Source organism: Natrix helvetica, assembly GCF_964273705.1.
Source record: "Natrix helvetica genome assembly, chromosome: 4".
Taxonomy (NCBI): Eukaryota; Metazoa; Chordata; class Lepidosauria; order Squamata; family Natricidae; genus Natrix; species Natrix helvetica.
The window spans coordinates 75286680-75310060 of NC_138550.1; the positions used below are offsets into that span (position 1 = coordinate 75286680).

The 23381-nt window shown below is 39.4% G+C and overlaps 2 protein-coding genes across 2 annotated transcripts; both read right to left on the reverse strand.

Moving 5' to 3' along the window:
* Window positions 1–256: 256 nt before the first annotated feature.
* Window positions 257–4943, reverse strand: THBD (thrombomodulin). The gene has a single exon (XM_081952747.1). The coding sequence runs from the start codon at window positions 3867–3869 to the stop codon at window positions 2196–2198; it is 1674 nt and encodes a 557-aa protein (XP_081808873.1). The 5' UTR covers window positions 3870–4943; the 3' UTR covers window positions 257–2195.
* An 11558-nt stretch (window positions 4944–16501) lies between these two features.
* CD93 (CD93 molecule) lies at window positions 16502–23106 on the reverse strand. Its single transcript, XM_081952746.1, has one exon. It carries the CDS (start codon window positions 22712–22714, stop codon window positions 20894–20896), a length of 1821 nt encoding a protein of 606 aa, XP_081808872.1. The 5' UTR covers window positions 22715–23106; the 3' UTR covers window positions 16502–20893.
* Between the last annotated feature and the right edge of the window lie 275 nt (window positions 23107–23381).

Below are 23381 nucleotides of genomic sequence, written 5' to 3' on the forward strand. Positions count from 1 at the left end.
TTATAGCTTTGACTTTGCTATGTATTAACTATAGCCATTTAAATGCTAATGTCCAGTTTCTTCATTGTTTTTTTAATTATAAAGCCCATACCTGTTATACTACATCAGCTGTTACATTGATGTTATGCATTATTTATAAAATAAATATTTCACACTTTATTGATGGTCATGTCATTGTAATATTTTCTTTCCTGATAGTATACATGCACTTCTTGAAATAACAAAACACTTAATAAGTATGCTCATTTCACAAATGTCTAGCCAAAAAGGATCTTCATTACTGAACTAATTAAAATTAATCCAGCAGTTAATTTTAGTTCTTTAGTTCTTTGTTGATCATTCTGTTCCCTTGTGCAACTTTGTAAATGTTTATTTAATTTTAACAGAAACAGGTACATAGTACATGTGTGAATTGTGTTTTTTTTCAAATAAGTGTAATATTACTTGAATGAAGGATAGGCATGAAGCTAATATAGCTTTATTTAATCCTTGCAACTTTATCCTTGAGGTTCAAGAAATCTACCATCAAATCTGGAAATCCAGGCAAAATAAGGAGATGCTTGAAACACAACATGCATGTAGTATGTGAAAGAAATCATGCTGCAAATTTTATAGAGATGGACTTTTTATGTACATAAGATGGAAAAATAACTTTATAGCATATTTTCTATATAAATATATACATAAAACTTTCACTTATAAACTATCTCATTCGCTTCCATTTATTAAAAGAGCCACATTTTAAAGTGTTAAAAAATACCACATTGGAACTGTGTTAACCAATTAACAGCAAGATTGATAATTTCCTTAGTAATGATTCATAGCCCCTTACATTTTCATCCAGTTGTTTCTCTGCTGGTAACACAGTGATAATAATAAACTTCTTATTGCTTCAATAACAGTTGGGTGACATTAGAAGTTATAAAAACCCTTCACGAAGACATGGCTATATTATTCAACAAATGCCTATAACATTTTTTGCAAACTCCCAATAAGATATTGCAATGGTGAAATCACAACTCTGAAAGAATCCAGGTATGATAAAATTCACCAGGTATTAATTAGTTCACATTTAGCCTTTGGTTACACTTTGCACCTGAAATCAATGCAAAGGGCTTACATTTAGCTGGATCAGGTTCAGGCATGATTAGATACAATTCACTTTACAATGTTTAAAGTCCTTTTTATCATGCTTATCATCTTAAATAAAAATGAAAGAGTTTCTCAAATGAAGGCATTAAAATGTCATTCTCCAACTCTTTCCAATACAGTACTGAAAATCTGAAAGGCATGATACAGCGTCCATTAAAACTGGTGAACATTTTATATTATAAAGAAAACACGAAAGAAAGAAATTTAATCCAGTTAAATAAAAGTGTCCAAAGTGCAAACTGGTATGTCACATGTTTTTCAGTTAGAGAAATCCACTGTGAAACAAATAGAACAATCTGAAAATAAGATGAAGACAAAGAAAAGTCGCATAAAGAAAAAAGGAACATCACAATAAAGTAGCTTGTAACAGCAAGTACACAAAACTACTTTGATAACAGAGAATTTGTATTACAAACTGAATAATAAAGAAGGTAAAAGCCAAAATCTGCAATAAAAAAAGGGGGGGGGAGAATGGGGCTGCATAGTAGTGTATTGCAAATTAAATTGATAATTTGGCATGGGCTGATAGCTAACTCCTTCAACATTTACAGAGGCTATGTCAAGACTATTACATAGAATTGTGGTCCAGTAATGTTAACAAGGTGAAAGCTGGGAATTAGAAATATATGTTTAACAGTGAAAGCTTCCAGACAAAATACTTGTAGAAGAGTTTAATATCCCTCCCATTTCATTTGACCTTGATCTTCAACACCGTGTCTGTATCAACAAATAATAGGCCAATCATGTTGCATTTGGAGAAAAGAAGGGTAGAACTGAAGCCCTACATAAATGCACCCCAGACTCCATTTCTCTGCCCACATGGGATTCACATTATAATCAGTGTCAACTACTAACATTGCTCTGACGGCATGACAATTAACTCTCAGGAAATGAAAGGAAAATATTGCTTCAGAGTTCATGAAGGCAGTTATGGATTAAACAGCATCTGTACAGGACCACCACCACCCCACACAAATTCATAAACATTTCCTGGCAGTTTTTTAAAATTATTGTCTCTTTTCTCCTTCCAAAATGAATGTTTCCTACATTTTCTGTCTGGAAGAGTCACGCGTTGTACTAACTTGCTGAAGTGCCACACCACTTTCAGACTGCTGAGATTTGTAGTCTGATATGCTTTGTGCAGCATAGTGTTTCTTCACCAGGTAGCAGATAATAACTACCAACATCACAACGGTAAAGGTGACGCTAACAATGATTGCAACCAATGTCCCTCGGCTGCTTCCATCCTTTGGTGGGGCAAAAGAAGGAGAAACAGGTGATTTGGGATGAGTTTCAGTTTCACCTGAAAACTCATCTGGTTCTGATGATGGCTCACAGAAGCTGCTCTCTTCTTTAATAAGTCCATTGGGACAGATGCAGTTGTAACTTCCAGGTATATTTATGCACTTCAAGGAACCACAGTATCCAGACTCACACTCATTGATATCCGTGCATACTTTCCTACCATCCATTTTTATGTCAAGGATAAAGTTTTCTGGACAATAGCATTCATTTATATTGTGATGTTCACACTCTGCAGCACATTCAGACTGGTTACAGACTTGGAGACACTTATTAGGTTTTTTGGGGTCTGGAATATATCCCTCAAAACATGTGCATTTATACTCTCCATCAACAAGTTTGCAGTCATGTTCACATATTAAATCAAAGCACCCCCATTTTTCTGGGAGGCATTTGCCCTTCACTAGATCATAGCCTTTCCAGCAGCGGCACTCAAATGCGCCCTGAGTGTTAATGCACTCCTGTTCACAAAGCCCTGGTGTGGCCTGACAGTCATCAATGTCCAAGCAGTTCTTGCCATCGGAATCCAGCTTATAACCCTCAAAGCACATACAGACTGCAGAGTCACCCTGAGGCACACAATGCTGCTGGCATCCTAAACTGGCACAGGGGGACCAGCAGCTCCGTTGGTCCGCCAACAACGTCTTGCTTTCCAGGCAGGCGCAGAAGGGTCTCCCTTGCTCGTCCAAATGACACTGATCGTCACAGCCCCCATTTTGCAACTGGCAAGCCCAGGCGCCGGGCGCGGCTGAACCCCATTCCAAAGACCCGTTGCTGCCCTGAGCGTGGCACTCCAGAACGGCGTCCAAACTGTGCACCTCCGCCGTAGTGCCCGGCGGAGAGGCCACCAGATCACTTTCTCGGGCGCCGAAGGGCGTGAGGTAAGTGATGGCGAAGGTGGCCGGCAGGGGCCCGCAGGTCCCGTTGGGATAGTTGTACTCGCAGAGGATGGCTTCGGCGGAGGCGTTGCAGGCGCGCTCCTGCCACTTCAGTTCACGAGTCACCGCCACGCACGTGGGGCCGCAAGTGGGCACTTTTGCGCCGGACTCGTTGCTCTCCCAAGCGTGGAAGTCCGTCCGCTCGTCGCCTGTCACCCACTGAAATCCCCGCAGGCGTTTCGCCGGGTCGACGCAGCGGTTTCCGGGCAGGCGCAAGCCGAGCCAGGCGCTGCCGGGGCGGTCGCGCAGCAGCAGCAGCGCTATGGCCTCCGCCGACACCGTGGAGCGGACCGTCATGAGGTGTCCGCCGCCTTCCTCGCACACGCCGTCCGCTTCCTCGAAACTCCTGGAAATGCCGAATAAACCGAAGCAGGCGGAGCCCAGGCACTGCGCGCCTAAGGGGGTCGGTGCCGGAGACGGTGTGGGAGACGCCAGCCCCGCTCTCAGGCTGCCCATCGCCACTAGGAGGAACCACATGTTAGCGGGCGATTACGGCGAGCGCTCTTCGAGTGAAACTGGGGTGCCCCGCCGTCGCTTCCCGTTCAGGCGGTCGCAGCATTTATAGCGCCTTCCATGCGAGGGGAAGCGAGGGGAGGAGGGGAGAAAACCGGGAGAAATAAGGGAAGCACCGCCCGCCCAGGAGGAGATCTCCCACTGGAGCAGAGTCAGACTCTTACACGCTCACACCCAGCTGGATGCAGCGCTGAGAAGGGAAGCCAGCCGGCCCCGCCCTCATTTCCTCGACTTTTGGCGCAGGAAATTGAGGCTTCCACCCGATCCTTCTCAGTCCGGAGAAGCGGCTGCTGTGAGCGGCCAAATGCTAGATGGCGTCCACAAAGTTAGCTAGCTTTCTTTTTGCTCTTTAGATGGCTCTCCACTTCTAAAGTAGCACCTGACCACTAACTGTGAGTAACTGCATGGGACCAATGGAATCTTTGTCCAAACCTGGCACCAAGTTGCAACCACTGTCTTTTAAAAGTCCTGGTGGTGCAGAAGAACTTCCCTGGCTCAGGCATTTGCTCAGTTCTGGCAGGTTCTCTGTGGTTGCTGCTGCTGCTGCTGCTGCTTCCAAAAGAAAGGAGCGTTTTCTGAGGTTTATTTATTTTTTAGATGTAGAGAGCTGAAGATGTCCAATAAACTTTAGTGCTCAAAAGTGGAAAAATTAATAGCTGAAAGATGCATGCCCATAAAGCATTGTTAGGTGCCTTAGTCTTAACAGTATTATAAATCCTGGAAAATCTTGTGGTAACAAAGGAACAGGCAAACTCTCTGTTTATTCTGCATCCAAACTCACCAAACTGCTGCTTGAACACACCAGTTCTCTCAAACACTTCCCAAAATGTTATGACTGAAATTAAATAGTTTTTTCTTCTATATTTGATGCTGTATGTTTATTCAGGGATCGTCTCACCTGTAGAGGGTAAAGAGATTGACTTTGGTGGAGAGAGGGAAGATCTATTTCCAAGGCAACAAGTAGATAAATACTCCTTTGGCCCCATCTGAAATAGCTTTCAGATTGGCATCCCTTAACTCACGACTGCATACAATTTTGGTCATCATGATGTAAAAAAGATGTGGAGACTCTAGAAAGAGTGCAGAGAAGAGCAACAAAGATGATTAGGGGACTGGAAACTAAAATGTGAAGAATGGTTGCAGGAACTGGGTATGTCTAGTTTAATGAAAAGAAGGACTAGGGGAGACATGATAGCAGTGTTCCAATATCTCAGGGGCTGCCACAAAGAAGATGGGGGTCAGCCTATTCTCCAAAGCACCTGAGGGTAGGATAAGAAGCTAATCAAGGAGAGAAGCAACCTAGAACTAAAGAGAATTTTCCTGATAGTTTAAATAATAAATCAGTGGAAGGAAATGCCTTCAGAAGTTGTGAGTACTTCAACACTGGACATTTTAAAGAAGAGACTGGAAAACCATTTATCTGAAATGGCATGTAAGTTTTCCTGCCTGAACGGGGGTGGGGGGTGGGGGGGGTTGGACTAGAAGACCTCCAAGGTCCTTTCCAAAGCTGTTAGTCTGTTCCCTTGAATATAAAAGAGAGAGAAGGGGAAGCACATCCAGACTTGCAAGATTGTTGTCAACCCTAGGAGATAGACCAGACCAAGAAGAGTTCACCTAGGCCAAAAATTATTTTTACAAAGATTGGTCATAGTAACAGAAACTTGCAAGCATAAATTTCCATTGCTTTTTTTCCCTTTTACATGAATTGCATTGTGGAAAATTTATCAAAATGTTTTGGACTCCTCTAGATTAGCTCCCTGGTCTTGGCCATTACCCATGTTGTCTGAAAGAGACTCAGCGGGGAGAATGTGCTTTCATGAGCTAATGATCATGTCAATGAACAGGATGATCCTATTTTTTAAAAAAAGCTTTCATCAACCCCCAACCCTTCCTGGTTAATCAATAATAATAATAATAATAATAATGATAATAATAATAATAATAATAATAATAATAATAATAATAATAATAATAATAATAATAATAAATTATTATTATTATTATTATTATTATTATTATTATTATTATTATTATTATTATTATTATTATTATTATTATTATTATTATTATTATTATTATTATTATTATTATTATTGCATCAACAGAAGTGTATCACAGTGGCCAGTTGTTTCACCGGATTTGGCATTAATTACTAGTCGGGCCCCACCCAGGGGCCTAAGACGTCGTAACGTATTTTCGTAATATGTGTGCGGATCCAAGCAGTGTGGCCTTTTGCATTTGACTGATGGTGATTTTGTCAATTTTTAACTGTTTTAAATGTAATTCCAGTGCTTTTGGAATAGCACCCAGTGTGCCGATTACCACTGGAATTACCACTGGTGGTTTGTGCCATAATCGTTGAATTTTGATATTATTATTATTATTATTATTATTATTATTATTATTATTATTATTATTATTATTATTATTATTATTATTATTATTATTATTATTATTATTATTATTATTATTTTGCTATATTATACTAGTAGTTCACATATACTTGAAATGGAACTTTTATCCAAAATTATTACTATTAATGAAGTAGAATCAGTTTGATGTAGTGACCAAGCTAGAAACCGGGAGGCTATGAGTTGTATTTCTGCCTTAGGCACCAAGGCAGATCTGGGTGATCTTGGATCCATTGCTCTCACTCTGCCTTACAAAGACACTGGAGGAAGCTACAAGCTACTCCTCAACTTATCACCACAATTGAGACCAGAATTTCCGTTGCTAAGCAAGGCAGTTGTTAAGTGAATTGTGACCAATTTTATGACCTTTTTGCCATGTTGTTAAGCAAATCACTACAGTTGTTAAGGAAATCACTTGGTCATTAACTGAATCCAGCTCCCCCTCCATTGACTTTGCAGTCAGAAGCTGTCTGGGAAGAATGCAAAGGACAATCACTTGATCCCAGAACTCGGCAACTACTGTTAAATACGTGCTGGTTCCAAGCCCTGGAATTTTGATCACATGACTGTGGCGATGTTGCAACACTCATAACTGTGAGGCTCATTCATAAGTCACTTTTTTCAATGCCATTGTAACTGGTCTTAAATGAATGGTTGTACTACCTGTACTTCCAAAAATCTTGCCAAAAACCCCTGCATGGATATGTCCAGAATAGTTTCCAGACGTCAATGCTGACTTGAAAGAACAATGTCTATTATCTGTCTACAGCAGGGCTGTCCAAACTTGGGAACTTTAAGACTGGTGGACTTCAACTCCCAAAATTCCCCAGCCAGCTATGCTGGCTGGGGAATTCTGGGAGTTGAAGTCCACCAGTCTTAAAGTTCCCAAGTTTGGACAGCCCTGGTCTACAGGTAGTTTATGACTTACAATCATTCATTTAACAACCATTTGAAATTGTGACGGCACTGAAAAAAGTGACTGGTTCTTGCACTATGAGTGTCACAGCATCCCCATAGGCACATGAGCAAAATTTGGGCTCTTAGCAACTGGTATGTATTTATGACTGAATTTGTTGAATCATAACAGTGTGATTCAATTATCGTATTTTTTGGAATATAAGACACACTGGAGCATAAAACGCACCAAGATTTTGAAGAGGCATGAAATCAACTCCGTTTTTTGTCAAAAAATGGGCATGCATAGCCTTTAGGAGGCTTATAGAGTGCTCCTGGGGGCTGGGGGGGGGGAACAAGCAAAAAATGGCATATTTTTTGTGAACACGGGCCCATTTGTTGTCAAACAAATGGCATGCATAGCCTTTAGGAGGCTTATAGAGGGCTTCTGGGGGCTAGGGGAGGGGCAAAAACAAACGACAAATGGCCCGTTTTTTGCTCGTTTTTGCCCTCCCCACCCCAGGAGCATTCTGGATGCCTCCTAAAGGCTATGCACAGCCATTTTTGCAAAGGTTGCAGGGTTTCAGGAGGCCAAAAATGCTGTATTCAGTGTATAAGACGCACCCAGATTTTCACCCTCTTTTTTGAGGGGAAAATACTCTAAAAAATATTATTTTTGCTCCAAAAAATACAGTAATAACTTAATAACTACAGCAAAAACGATCATAAAACTGGGCGCAGCTCATTTAACAACTGCATCACTTAGCGATGGAAGTTCTGGCCCCAGTTGGGTCATAAATTGAGGACTGTCTGTATCTATCTGGATACAAATGGGAAAATGAAATGCCTTTTGGTGATAATTGTAGGAGATCCCCCCTCTAAGGGAGCATCCCTGGATGTTTCTCATTCCCATTTATCAAATTACCAACAAACAAATGGTCCTGCGGATAGGCGGAGGGGATCCTTAAAAACAGCCCAGCCACAGCTTCTTTTGAAAACGATGCTTTCACTGGTCTGAACGGTCCCCCACATTGTACCTGTGCTGCAGGATTTGGGGAGGGAGGGTGAAATCATTTTTTTCTGGAAAATTAAGAAATATACCATTAAAGGTAGTGGGGAACTATGGCCCCTTTATGACTTGCGGACTTCAAATCCCGAGCCAGAAGTCCACAAGCCATAAAAGGGCCATAGTTCTTCACCCCATCCTACAGTTCACAGTTATGGCAGTGATGAAAATGTAAGTTTGTGACTAACACAACATTTAAAATCTTCATATGTCTGCCAAGCAAAGCAAAATAAGATCTTATGCATAGTCAACAGTTTCACATAGAGACCACTTTACTTAGTGACTGAATTGGCAGTCCCAATTGTGTGGTCACTAAATGAAGACTGCCTGTAATAGAAACTCCTCTATCAATATGCCTTCTCCCACCCTTCTCGGTAGAAAAGAACATAATTTCAAAGAATGCAATTAGCATTGCATGTAATAAGATTCTTAGAAGCAAGTCATGTTTTTCAACAGAATATGTGTTTCCTGTGGTTTACCTGGTACAATACCTACTAGTGTTCGGTATATGTACATAAAAAGGTAGAAAAATAAATTTCACTTCTGAACATAAACTGGATACGTGTTAGGAGACGGAATGAATGATGAAATTGCCTTTAAGGGAATCCAATTGAATTCATGGGTGGCCTTGGCGGGACATGATACAGCAACTATTGACTGTAGGATTAGACTGCATGCGTTTGCAAGCCCTTCTGAAGTAGAACTATGCCTTTGATTGTCAGGCCTTTTGCAGAAGCAGCAGAAAAAGCATTCAAAATCTATCACATCTGCCCTCTGTCCTCTTTTATGCAATAGCAGGGGAGTGTGCTCTTATTTTTCAAGACATGATTTATCCAATGATTAAATAGTGCTTTCCCCATGACTGAGGTGATAGCTACTGATGAGAATTCCTGCGTCACCAAATACGTTTGGCAAGAAATGACGTTGCAGATGAATTTCAAAAATTGGGAAACCCCCTCCTCTAAGGGTAAGATAGAACAGCTGCAAGCATTGCAAGAAAAGTTTAAGGCTTCTGCTAAAGTAGATGATTAGCAGTCAACAACAAACTAAAGAACTGCCATCTGATCAGAACAGTAATGTTCTGTTTTGAGACATTGCTCTAAAATGAAATGAATCCAATGCCTCCAATGTCTTTCAGTATTTCCAATTCAAGCTGGTAAGGAAGCTACTTTCAGAAGAAAAAGATAAGTTCCAAGAGATAATGTGTGATAAGAAATTGTGTTGGGCTTCTAGTGGAAAGATTCCAAGTTGATAATATAAACTACTGAATATCCTTTTGCAAGTCACTTTTGCTAAGTTTCATGATTTATCTAGCTTTCTAGCCTCACAGTGTTGCATGAAACTAGGCACCGTAGTTTGAAATTACTTATTCAAGCACATAATTCAACCACTTGCAAGACTACACAGCTATCCCTTTTGTTTCAGTATTGGCAAATGTTTTGATAGGTTTTGTATTTTTAAGTTTTTTCTTTGTTTTACCTAGGTTGAATAGAAGGAAGACATCTTTAAAGATGAACTAAACAATCCTTGGAAGTCTCAGAGAGAATTGTTTGCTCCTAGTTTCTAACCATAACTTTAATCCTACCACTGCCTTCTGAAATGAGAGAAAGGGGACCTGCCAGAAGAAGGTTGGGTGGAGATAAAAGGCTTAAAAGTAAACTCCTCCAGTTACTCATAAATTCATGTGCTTGTTGGCATAGCAGAAGATATGCAGTATTATGACATAAGATGTAGATCAGGGGTGTCCAAACTTGGGAACTAGCATAGCTGGCTGGGGAATTCTGGGAGTTGAAGTCCACAAGTCTTAAAGTTCCCAAGTTTGGACACCCCTGATGTAGATGATATAGTGGAAACTTGGAGGTTAGATATTGATGATAGATCTTTACACTCTTTTAAAGTCTTATTTTATTAAGTATGTAATCTTATTGTTTTCACTCAGGTCATGATGAAGTTATCAATGACAATGAGGAGGAATTCCTGTCATGAGGAATATTTAGAATCTTCTCAAGCGTGATGAAACCAACTGTTAGAGGCTGAGGGTAGAAACATTAACTTCCTTATCTTCCTTTAAAAAAAACCTCAGGTTTTAAGTTAATCAACTAGGTATAATATCTCACAAAACAGTTTAACTCAATTGCTAAGGAGGAGACACTGAGTGATGACGTGGAAGACCAAATTGCAAAAGAAAGTATCTTCTTCCAAAATTTCCACATCTTTCCAAAATGTTGGGAATGACGTGCAAGGATCACTTTGATTTTCTTACAGTTTTTTCCTTTAAAAAAAATAATTTTTAGTAGACCGGAAGAAAGTGGTGGAGGTATATAAAATTAAAAAAAAAAACAGTAAAAAGCAACCCGTTTTTTAAATAGTACATTAAATCTAGAAATGGAATGATATTGATTGGTCTTTTAATTATATTGATGGAGAAAATGTGTATGAGCAGAGAATCAATTAGTATATCAATTCTAGGTTGTATGCCTGGATTAGCCCCAAGCTTAGTAAATGTATTATTCTTCATATTGATAAATTCCAGAATGTTGGTACATAGTTTATTATATGATATTATCCATTACCTTTACCATTACCATTATTTTATCAAAATAAAATAAAATTTGAACTTGAACTCATGACTCACCGGTTAGCAAGCCCAGCATTTTAACTGCTCGGCCATCATGCTCTCTGTCATATGCATTAGTGGCATCTAAAATTTCTGAATTACAATCAGCACTAAAATTGGTGATTCCAAATATTTTTATAAACAATTAAAGAGAATTACTATATTCGCCTTCGTAGTTCTCTTTAATAGTTTATAAAAATATTTGGAATCACCCAAACAATTTTAGTGCTGATGGTAATTCAGAAGTTTTAGATGCCATTAATGCATGTTACAGGGCATGATGGCCAGGCAGTTAAGACGCAGGGCTGTTGACCAGAGGGTCGCGAGTTCAATACCAAGTACCGCGTGATGGAGTAAGCTTCTAATAATGTTCTGTGCGCCTTGGTGTATAGTCATGTTGGCCACATGATCATGAAAGCATCTTTGGACAACTCTTCAGTTGTGAATAAGAGATGAGCACCATACCTGAGCGTTAGACACAACTGGCACATGCATTTAAGATTTGTGGACTTCAACTCCCAGAATTCCCCAGCCAGCCATGCTGGCTGGGGAATTCTGGGAGTTGAAGTCTACAAGTCTTAAAGTTCCCAAGTTTGGACACCCCTGATGTAGATGATATAGTGGATCATCTTTTTAATGCATGTGCAGTTTGTAATTGAAAGATGTTTCTAATTGCCTGCAGTTTTCAACAACTTATTGAAAGTTTGATTGAGAGTTCAATCTAGAATTTTAATATCACTATTAACTCATGAATTCCCCCCCCCCGAAAGCTTTACCTGGAATTTTCAAACGGTCCCCAGTTTGATATTGCTGACAATATCAAATCAAATCAAATCTTTATGACTTTATTACAGTCACAAACAAGTATATGCTAACAGTATGAATCCTCAGAATATTCATACTGTCAAATGCCTATGGAGATTCTTAGTCATCCAGGTCACAATTGTCCCAAAGGTGCTTTTTCAAAAGGCAACTAGACTTTCTTAGTCTTTCCTTGAAGACATGTAGCTTCTCTTTCAAGAAGCTTCTTCAGTTCTGATTGAATTTGACAGTATGAATATTCTGAGGTTAAATCTATCAAATGTTGAATTCAACACTCCCTACTCTGTTCTCCCTGTTGAAGTATTTTAGGTAAAGAAGATTCAAAAGTATTTTAGGGAAAACAAATGCTTTTTTATATATGCAAAGGACTATAACACTGAGCGTGAGAATACAGAAACTAGGGTAAGAGTAAGTGGGTTGGAGCCATCTGTCCTATTTCAGATAACTAAAAATCTTCCTCCATTGCCTTGGGCTCAGACATCACCCCATACAACTATAGTCTTTAGTATCAGCTAGCAGTGGCAAATACCTTTTTAGTATGTGCATAATGGTATCTTGATTACTAAAATGTAAAACATAAAATTTCAATTTTTTAAAAAATATATGTTTTGTTCTTGGTCTAAAAATCTATCTGGACCAGGGGTGGGTCCCGGCAAGCACTACTGCCGATTTGCTTGTGGGTGTGCTGTGCACACATGTGCAGTGCAATAAAAATTGTTCTGTGCATACGCAAAAGCAAAAAACAAGATGGCGCCGCCTATGGCGCCACCTGGAGAACCAGTTTGGGGGAGTGGCAGGCCTGCTTTGCTGTTGGTTCCAGTCACCCAGGCTGCCAAACCACTACCGATTAGGAACCCACCACTGATCTGGACTGCTGTATAATAATGTAAAACACTGGGGACAGGATTCCCCATCTTGTTATTGTCTTCCTATATTCTCATTTCCATATCTCTTCATAGAGGAATTTTGGAACAAACTGTCAAATACGGTGCAATTTCCTCTTGGCATAATATGTATTGTATTAAGCTACATGTATTATATTTGGCTACCTATATTTATCTGAAGAGGCTATGGCAATGATTGAATGCATTAAATTTTGAAGGATGGGGGGTGAAAAAAATTATATTTAACTGCACCTATTGGTAACAATCTTATAAAAAGCTCAACTCCCAGAGCCAATCGAATAGTTTCCTTGATCAAAATATAGAAGCGATTTTCCTTTTCCTTCTCCTCCTTTTCCAACTCCCCAGTCTATACTTCGCTGTGTCATGTGGAGAACTCCTATACAAAAGCCAAGAGAGCTTAGCTTTTGGGGAGCAACTAAGGTGGGTGAGGTACAGTAACCCAGATGGAAAGATATTAGAATAGGATGATAATAAATTCAGGTAGTCCTCATTTAGGACCACAACTGAGCCCAGCATTTCTGTGGCTAACCAAGATAGTGATTATGCGAGTTTCCCCCCATTTTATGACCTTTCTTGTTACAGCTGTTAAGGGAATCATTACAGTTATTAAATTGATAACACGGTTGTTAAGTGAATCTGATTCCCTGTTAAGTTTGCTTGTCAGAAAGTCACAAAATGTGATCACATGAACCTCAGGACACTGTAACTATCATAAATATGAACCAGTTGCCAAGCATCTGAATTTTGATCATGTAACTGCAGGGATGCGGCAGTGGTTGTAAGTATGAAAAACGGTCATAAGTCACTTTTTTCAGTGGCTTTGTAATTTCAAATGGCTGCTAAATGAATGGTTGTAAGTTGAGGATGATTTGTATAGTGTCTCACTCATTAAATTAAAAAAATGGATGTTCTCGATCTTGCAACTCGTTTGTATGGAATTCACCAGAATTTTCTCTAGAAATACTTCATACATTTGTATCCATAGACTCAGTGAGAAATATCATAGATCAGATGATTACGAAATATATGGTTCTTTGATGGTACATGGGATCCCCCGAAAACCTTTTTAATTAATGTTCTTCCAGGGAAAAATACCTTTTAATTTTTCATCATTTCATAGAGGCATTATATGGAAATTAAGTATGTCTAAATTCATGTTCTGACACTGCTTAGAGCAGATATCAGCAGTGAGCAGCTGATTGCCAGCTGCTGACTCCAGCATTCAAATTTTACAGTACCCTGTTTCTGTTACAACTTTCTGTAAGACATACACATAATTAATTCATCCAAAAAAGATATATAATAAATTGCCAGAACAATAATTCAATACATAGCTGGGGGTATTATACTTTATTTCCTGATCCTTGAGCAGAAACCTAAACCAGAAGAGAGGATTTTGCCATTCTAAAAGAAAAATCTCAACCCATTGTTGAAAATATTAAAAGTGAATACCAAATATTGAAGAGCAGCTGCATGTACAATTCTAGGTTACTAATCATACGGATGACATTGCTGGCAAAGGCCATCTGAGGAATTGTAATTTGGTGAGGCAAATCCAAATTTCTGATTCCTGGATTGGAAGTGATGAGTGTTTTTTCCTGCTCCGTATTTCACAATGTGCAGTCAATGCATAGCTGTGCAGTTGAAGGAAATTGTAAATCATTTGAGATTGGATTATGTTGAATCAACCTCAATATTTCAGGCCAGAACTTCCACCCCATTCGCTCCAGATGTAATTGATTAAAACCCATTATTGCCAGCCTGCTAGCATATTGACTGGCTCAGTCTGATGAGATTGCAGTTAAACACATCTGGTGCACATCAGATGGGGGTGGTTAGACTTGCCTAGCAATGTCTGTGACTACACCACCACTCATCAATATTTTGAGTAGGAATGTTTTTTTATCAATCCTTATACTTGGAAAACCTATTTGAAGATCCCAGGAATTGAACTCTGGACTTCTTGTAGACAAGGCCTTTACTTTACTATTGGTTTGTTTATAATGTTATCTGTTTCATTGGTTTTAGAAAGTATATACAATACAATACAATAGTAGAGTTGGAAGGGACCTTGGAGGTCTTCTAGTGCAACCCCCTGCCTAGGCAGGAAATCCTATACCGTTTCAGACAAATAGCTATCCAACATCTTCTTAAAGACTTCCAGTGTTGGGGCATTCACAACTTCTGGAGGCAAGCTGTTCCACTGATTAATTGTTCTAACTGTCAGGAAATTTCTCCTCAGTTCTAAGTTGCTTCTCTCCTTGATTAGTTTCCACCCATTGCTTCTTGTTCTAGCCTCAGGTGCCTTGGAGAATAGTTTGACTCCCTCTTCTTTGTGGCAACCCCTGAGATATTGGAACAATGCTATCATGTCTCCCCTAGTCCTTCTTTCTCTTAAGCTAAACATACCCAGTTCCTGCAACCGTTCTTGCAGTTCCATTGAGGACTACATGTTGAGTGCGGTTGGTCAGCCAGTTACGAATCCATCTGGTGATGATGCTGTCCAACCCACATTCTTCTACTTTATCTAGTAGTAGGTTATGGTCTACCTTATCAAAAGCCTTATTCTCAGCAAATATTCTCAGTAACTCACTCCCTTTCTTGGATGGGTGCAACCCATCTCTTTTGTACAGTTTTTCATTGGAACAGTTACAGGCATCATGACTAATATAACCAAAGCCTTTATTTATTTATATCTTTATTGCTGAAGCTTCAAGGTCACTAACAGCTGCAAATAAAACAAAAGAACAATAAATAAAATCAACAAAAGAAAATGTAAAGAGCAACGTACACACAGTTGAAGGTTAGTTAAAGTTCAGAATAAGAAGGACTTTACCTGTGTAAAAGATATTTTACTGAATGTTGTATGGATGACTTACCAATCTAATAGTGAAATACAATATGACTAACAAATATGAAGCAATTGAAAATGTGATATTTTAAACCGAGTCACTAAAGTTAGTTAAAAGTTAAAAGGCTAAAAGTTCAGAAAATTGCAAAAAAAGAGAGAGCTTGTTCTAGCTAGCATATAGCTATATCACTTCATTTGGCAGGGAAATTTGCAACAATCAATCAAAGGATTATAGATACATATCGGAAAAGATAACATATGGGAAGGTTCATAACTGTTGAATGCTTTAAGTAATGAATGTGCAGGGCAAAATGTCATAGTTTGAGCAGAAGCTGCTCCTTTGCAAATGTGAATGTTGACCAGATGTTGATAACATGATGTTGCTGTGCTGTATTTCTATCACCCCTCAGAATTCATGTGTAATGTGACTTTATCCTCTTTTATAGGCCTCCTGCTCCCATCCTTCTAAAATACATTAAGTGTAGTCTGTCACCACTAAAGGGCTGCTAACCTTGATCTGGCCAATGAAGAGCCTGAAGAAGATAAAGGGGGGGGGGGGCAACATAAGTGTGCCGATATGACTCGGTTTAAAGAAACAATCTTAGCAAAAACAGAGGCAGAACAGTTTTCTATGTAAAGAAGCTGTATGTCTGTCAAGAAACCATGTCCCTGAATGTTGAAGTACTGTTGAAAGTATCTGGATAAGATTATCAGGAATGAAAAAATATGTGATAGCATTGTGGGAGTTTACAATAGGTTACCTAGGAAGGAAAAACTTCAGCAAGGCTTGTTTTAAGCTTAGGCAAACTGGTGCAGCCTTACCTAGATAGGAAGGTCTTGTAGAAAATCTCTTGGGCCCTTGGGGCAGAGATTGCATAGTAAGAGATCCAGTTATGGTGACAGAGAGCCAATAATACTGACTAAGGTGCTGAATCCTCAGATCTCTGAATGAAATGAATATTTGTCTTTTAAAAAGTCCCCCCCACCCCCCCACCCCCGGCAATGATATATTATTCAGGCCCTTACTAGAATTGAATTTCATCCCATCTTCTGCTCAGTAAACTAATTTCCATTTTTCTATATGCTGACAGTCTTGCTACCCCGAGTGGCTCTGTAACACTTGCATTGCATTATCAATCCAAAATGCTGGAAACCAACCACATGAAAACCAAGGTGACACACTAACCACTCCCACATTTGGAAAACTAATAATCTTTTCCTGGAAACTATTATTCAAGCCTCACCCTGCATGCCCAAAGAGCTTGGAATGCAATAATCAGATATATAGCCTGTGGCTATAACTATCTTTCCGCAGCAGGTAAACTTTTAAAACCCAAAGTACTAAGTATCGTACACAGTGTTGGACTTATAAGGATACATATGCATTAGAAGCAGTGCGGTTTAAATTTATGAGACCTGCTCTGTTGCCAAGGGATGTCTCCACCTAGAGTCTGATGCATTTCTGTTGAGGGCCCACTTAAAATATTGCAGGTTGAAGAATTAGCTTAAGTAAATTGTTGGGGGGTGGGAGAGACTCTTTAGACCAATTAGTATTGACAGATAGACATCAGTCTCATTGGAAGAAAGAAATGACCAGTAATCTGGATTAATGTGGGCTCATCCATCATTCTATTTACTATGTTTGTATCCTTATGTTGTGGGGGGAAATAGGAGGAAGAAGAAGTGTTATATGTTTCTCATCTTGAGTTACAGATAGCCTTTGACGTATGACCTCAATTGAGCTCAACATTTCTGTTGAGACTAAGCGAGACAGCTGTTAAATTAGTTTTGCCACATTTTATGACCTTTCCTGCCACAGCTATTAAGTGAATCACTGCAATTATTAAATTAGTAACACTGTTGTTAAGTGAATCTGGCTTCCTTATTGACTTTGCTTGTCAGAAGATCACAAAAGGGGATCACATGACCCTAGGACACTGCAACCGTCGTTAATATGAGTCAATCGCAAGCATCCAAATTTTGATCACGTAACTATGGGGATGGTTGTAAGTGTGAAAAATGGTCATACATCATTTTTTCAAGTGCTATTGTAACTTCAAATGGTCACTAAGCAAATGGTGTGTAAGCTGAGGACTTCCTGTGTTTCTGAAGTAATAAAGCTGAGATTTTTTTTGAAAAAAAGAAAACAAACAATAAACAAGCAGAGAATCTTTGAGGTTTTCTCTCTTTTTAGTTTTCATGTACCTGAATATAACCATTCACCAAAGAGAAGGGTGTGGACCCATCTGAATTTAGCTCTTCCCAGGAATCTTTGGCTCTAGCTCAAAGCTGGGTGGGTAAGAGAAATAAGCACGAGAGTTATAGAGTCTTCAAAGAAGAGAAATTTTATTGTGTTTTTTTTTTCTGAAACCACTTTGTAGTAGCCAGAAGTAAAAAGGAGAGGAAAAGAAAGCGGAAAAAAATTAATCACACCATTTTAAGATTTCATTTTCTATGAAATTTCCCACACCAGATAAAACTCGGCAGGCAGCTAGACAGACAAACTGATAGGCAAAAGCAATATATAAGGCAAGATAGGGATGGTATATGTAGCACTCATTTCTTAGTCCTGATGACTGCATTCATGTCCTAAGTGGGTTGCCGTTGCTTTCTGCTGGGTATGTGGCTGTTTTAATTTCTTCAGCATTTGTTTTACAAATTATGAGTCCCTTCACACCCCATTCATCCAAGATGTTATCAGAGTTGACCCTGCTTTATGAGGTTAGCATAGGTTGGCTAGTTGCTGCTATTCCTTTCCTGGCGTTCTCCTGTTTCCTATAGGTCTATAGCTTGGTGGACAGTTTGTGGTGTTCCACATTTTGTTGGCCTCAAAATCATGCCATCTCTGACCATTGAGGCCACCTAGCACAGCTAGGTGTTTATGGGATTTGAAGTCCAGCAATATCTAAATAGGTACAGCTTGCTGACCTTGGGCCTACATTTTTTTTAATGGAAATTAATCTGGAGGGTCATCTACGTTACATATTTTATAATAGAATACTGACTCCAATATTACAGTTCATATGCTTTCCAAGACTGCATACATATAATCCCTCTTTTTAAAAGGAAAGGACTACATGACTCAGATCTCAGTATCTCTAAATTTCTATGTAGGATACTAATATTTTAGTTATATCTGGGACAATCTAGAGGAGACCCATATATTCAATTTTTCCACAATGGAAAATGAATATTTCACCATTGGCCAATGAGTGGTGGATTTCATTCTTTTTTATGAAAATATCATTATAAATCAGTATGTTCCAAAAAAAAATCTAGGTTGAGTGTAGATATGTGTCCATTTGCATCATAATTGCATATATTAAGGCATCTGGATTTAAGTTGTTATTAGTTGTATTATGCACTTCAAGTATTACACTTTCGTCTTCCTCTCTTTCCAGCAACAGTACAAAAAGAAGATAAGAAAATCCATTTAAAATATCCAGGCAGTCAGATTTCTGAATTTTCCTGTGGCTTTATTGATTTAACCATAGATTCAGCAGAGATGATAACTTCAGGAACAAAGTTTTCCTCTGCATGCTAAGAATAGGATGTATCTGGTAGGCTATGGCAAACTCATAATGTTAAGCTAGTTTGTGGAAATGTAGGACTCAATATCTTACATGCATGGTTTAGTCCAGACTAAGCCATTTTATTTAATCTTAATAAAATTATTAATAGAAACCAGTGGCATTTCTAATATAGTTATTTTTGTTTAAAATCCATTCTTGAATAATGTTATCAAAGTGGAGAGTGATATAGATTTAATAGCAAAAACTACGAATTGTTTGCTTAAATTAATGTGTATTTTAGACATTCAATTAGTTATAGAAATATTTCAATAGAAGAAATGAAGGAGATTTTTAGAGGGAAATCTTGGCCAACAGCTGCAAATCAGGTATTAAAAATGCCACTCCTAAAAATTATTCTAATGTCAAAAGCATCTGTAAATACTTTTTGCAGGGGAAGGGAGTTATGGAGATATTCACAATTTATTTTCGTCATCTCATTAAATATTTGTGAATGTATGTTCTAAGGCTGATTTATGGAATTCAAGATCATTATCAGCCTAAATAAAACCTTTTAAACCCTGCAGAAAATGTGATTTGGATAAACTACTAAACCAACCTTCCCTATGGACACTGCACTTATGGGAAAATGCCAGGAAGATATTCTGCATACTGAAATCAAATCGAATATAAAAAAATGAAACCCACTTACATTTTGTAGTAGTTATCCCCAGGGTTGATCATAGACTGACCAAGTTATTTTCAAAGAATTAGCCCTGAAAGAGAAGTTTCAGAACTAGATGTCTGTAACATCTTTCTAAAATGTTGTCAGAATGAGGTATAAAGCACATTTTATTGAACAATGTTCAGTTTTAACACAGTTAACCTTGAAATGGTTTCAAATTTTTGCTACATTTCCCAGAATTGTTTTCCTCAAGCACCCAGTCATGAAATATGTTGGATCATAAGCGGCCTTTATATTTTTCTCCTTCTCCCTATGATACGGAAAGCATAGATGATACTCTGGTTGGTTGCTGCAGCTGTTTCTGTTTCAGTGAGACTGAGTCATCCACAAACAATGTGATAACATTTAGCAAAGCTTTGGGTGAGTAGCAAAACAGCAGAATCTGAAGCCTAAGCAGGCATGCAGTACCTTTTTACTGAACCAAGTACAGCCAATTCAAGAGAAGTTGAATTTCAGTTCTGTGAATTCAGTTCCTCTGATTCCAAGCAAACTGATTTCTAGGGACCACAATTAGTTTAAACCCAAGGGTAAAAATGGATATAAGACTTCACAACTAACAAAAGTAATTTGAAAGATTGACTGTGCTGTTATCACAGTGGTTTTATTGGAATTAGTTTAAGAAATAAGCTTCTTTCCTTCTGGTCATAATTTTTTTTTAAAGGATTGCTACGAAGTTGGCATTGGAGTAGTAAGATAAAAACTGGGTGGACATAAATATAGATGTGCTGCTTAGAAAAATTTACCACTTGCTTCCTAGGCAAGAAGAGAAGGCTGATCTAACAAGCAACTGACCATCCAGCATGTATGTAAAGTGGATTGCAAAATCAAACATGTAACTGTTGTCAGAGATACAAATCTTGACAGAGTTACTCTTAAAGGTTTTTTTTCTAGTTTCACCCTTATGGTTTTGTTGCAGAGGTGGGTTGCTCCTGGTTTGGCCCTTATCGGATGAACCAGTAATGGTGGTGATGGGAGGTTCCACCCACCCACCCGGACACTTCTGCGCATGCACACAAGTGAACCAGTAGTAAAAAAAATGGAAACCACCACTATTTTGAAGGTGTAATCTTGCAAAATATTACATGAAAAAGTTATCAGTGTACACTTTTTAAACATTTCAATGTATAACTTCCCCTTCCTTCCTACCACATCAAACTCATATGACTGACTACAAGCCCTCCTTGCTTCCTGCTGCCCTGCTCTCTCCTTGATCTGGTACCCAAGAGTAATTATCTGTGACATTCTTAGAGTTTTTCTTGACTTCCTTGGCTTTTATTTTCCTGTAGATGACCCAAGCTAGGGCCAAAGACACCAGGAATAAAACACCCACACCGCCCAAGATAAGATATAAAAATTGCTTGGAGCCATGACTTTTCTTATCTATCCTCTCATCTCTGATATGGGGTTTGTCCTCCAGTGCACTGCTGACCACAGGTGGCTGAAGGGTGGAATCCTGGGTTGCAAAGACTCCTTCTAGCTCAGCTTGAAGTGAAGGATCAGTCAGCAGGGCTGGTAACTCTGAAGCAGGATGAATATCTGTTGGAATCCATTCTCCTCCCTGAGTGGATAGTGAAGAGATGCTGCTTGTTGGATCCGTGAGACAAGAGATCCCATTGGGTGCCAAAATCCAGCCGTCCCTACAAGAGCACCGGTAGCTGCCAACTTGATTGATGCACATATGTTCACAAAGTTCTTCCTGACACTCATCCACATCAAGACAAGAAGAGCTATTAATACCTTCCAGCTGGTATCCTGGCTGGCAAGAGCAGTGGAAGGAGCCATGGGTATTTACACAAATCTGGTCACATGGTGTGTTCCTCGCACACTCATCAATGTCCTGGCATGCCTGGTGGTCAGACTCAGCAAGCATATAGCCTAGGTTGCAATGACATGTGAAGGACCCCTTGGTATTCACACATATTTGTTCACAAGGACTTTGAGGCGCATCACACTCATTCACATCTATGCAGCTCCGCTCATCATCAGCCAAAATATAACCAGAAGCACAGAGGCATTGGAAGCCCCCGGGGTATGGTTTACACTGTCCTTGGCATGGATTGGAGCTGCAGTAATCCACGGGGACACAGGAAAGATGATCCCCTCCAAGTTGGTATCCTGAGCGGCATGCACATTGAAACAAACCCTTGCCTTGACTCAAACACTCATGTTCACAACCCCCATTGTTGTAGCTGCAACCGTAAGTTAGTGAAGCACAAAATGGACCTGGGCTGCTCCATTCAGAGACATTGCTGTTTGGCTGTGGCTTGCACACAAGGAAGCTGTTAGGTATCTCCTCTCCTAGGGGCTCACATGCTACTTCAGCTGTGGAGCCAAAGGGTACAGTGACAAGGAAATCAGTGGTTACACCAAAAGGAGTGCTGTAGCTGACCACGCCTGGCCCTGCCAGTATAAGTGGACGGCACATTCCCTGGAAACTGAACTTGCACAAGAAGCCTGACAATCCAGCAGTTGCATTGCCACAGAGGCTGTCTACCCAAAACAGTTCCTGAGATGAGAAGGGAGTCCCCTGAAGGGTCACACACTTATTTGACAAGCATGTTTCCCGGGGTTCCTGTCCCCATTTGGAGTACTGGGTGTCCTCACCTCCTGTCACCCAGCCGAAGCCCTTCAATGGCCGATGTTTCTCATAGCATTTGCCTTTCTTTCGGTGAAGCCCAATCCACAATCTTACCTCTGAAACTGTGCCAGCTTCCCCTTTGGGCATCTTGGTGAGTAGCTGTGGGACAAGCAAAGCCTCCTTGTGGCTTTTCAGAGTCATCAGGTTACCCCCATTGTCCTTGCACTTTTGCTGAGCTTCCATCCAACTAAAGCGTCCAAAATTCAGGGTGTAGCAAGTGGTCCCAGAACACAAAGCTTCTACCTCTTCACTGGGCTCAACTGTCAGTCCCAAAAGCAGCAGCAACCAAAATACCTGCAGAGGAATCCCCATCTTTGCTGCATGAAGGAACAACAAACTGAGTGATTTCATTGTGAGCTCAAATTCTATAAATGTCCGTAAAGCATATGCTAAGACAATAGAGCACAGCTTTTTTGCCTCCCATATCCCTTTGGCTCAGTGGCTGGGTCATATGCATCCTGTCTTGGTTGAGAGTCTTATTTGTCACCGGAGACTTAAGTTTCCTGAGAGAGTTTCATTGTCAACTGCAGCCCTTGTTGTTCTTCACTTTGGTTTAACGTATGGGGATAGAAAACATCCCTTTTATACCCTCTCCCAATTTTCTTATTTTTAACCTAGTTCTTTTTTTTTTTATGTGAGAATCTTGGTGGAATGTACACTGCCTCCCTCACCTCCCCCCTTATAAAACACCACTGAACTTTCAAACAAACCAAATAGGGCCTTCCAGTTTTGGAGTGGTATTTTTTAAAATTGTGATTTGGATGTAAGATGCCACATCTAGATGGAAAAACCTTGTACAGCCCTTCATAATATTAACCTCTCATATTTATGATCTTTAAATAGAAATAAAACCCTTAAATAGAAATTGGGTCATGGGAATGTCTTCATTTTAAAGGCAGCTATGCTTTTTAAGGGTTCAGAACTGTTTCCCATAATAGTGTGAAATCCTCATTCAGCCAAAACTGACAGGCCAGTTTCATTTCTATTGAATTTTTAACTGGTTTACAATGTAATGCTC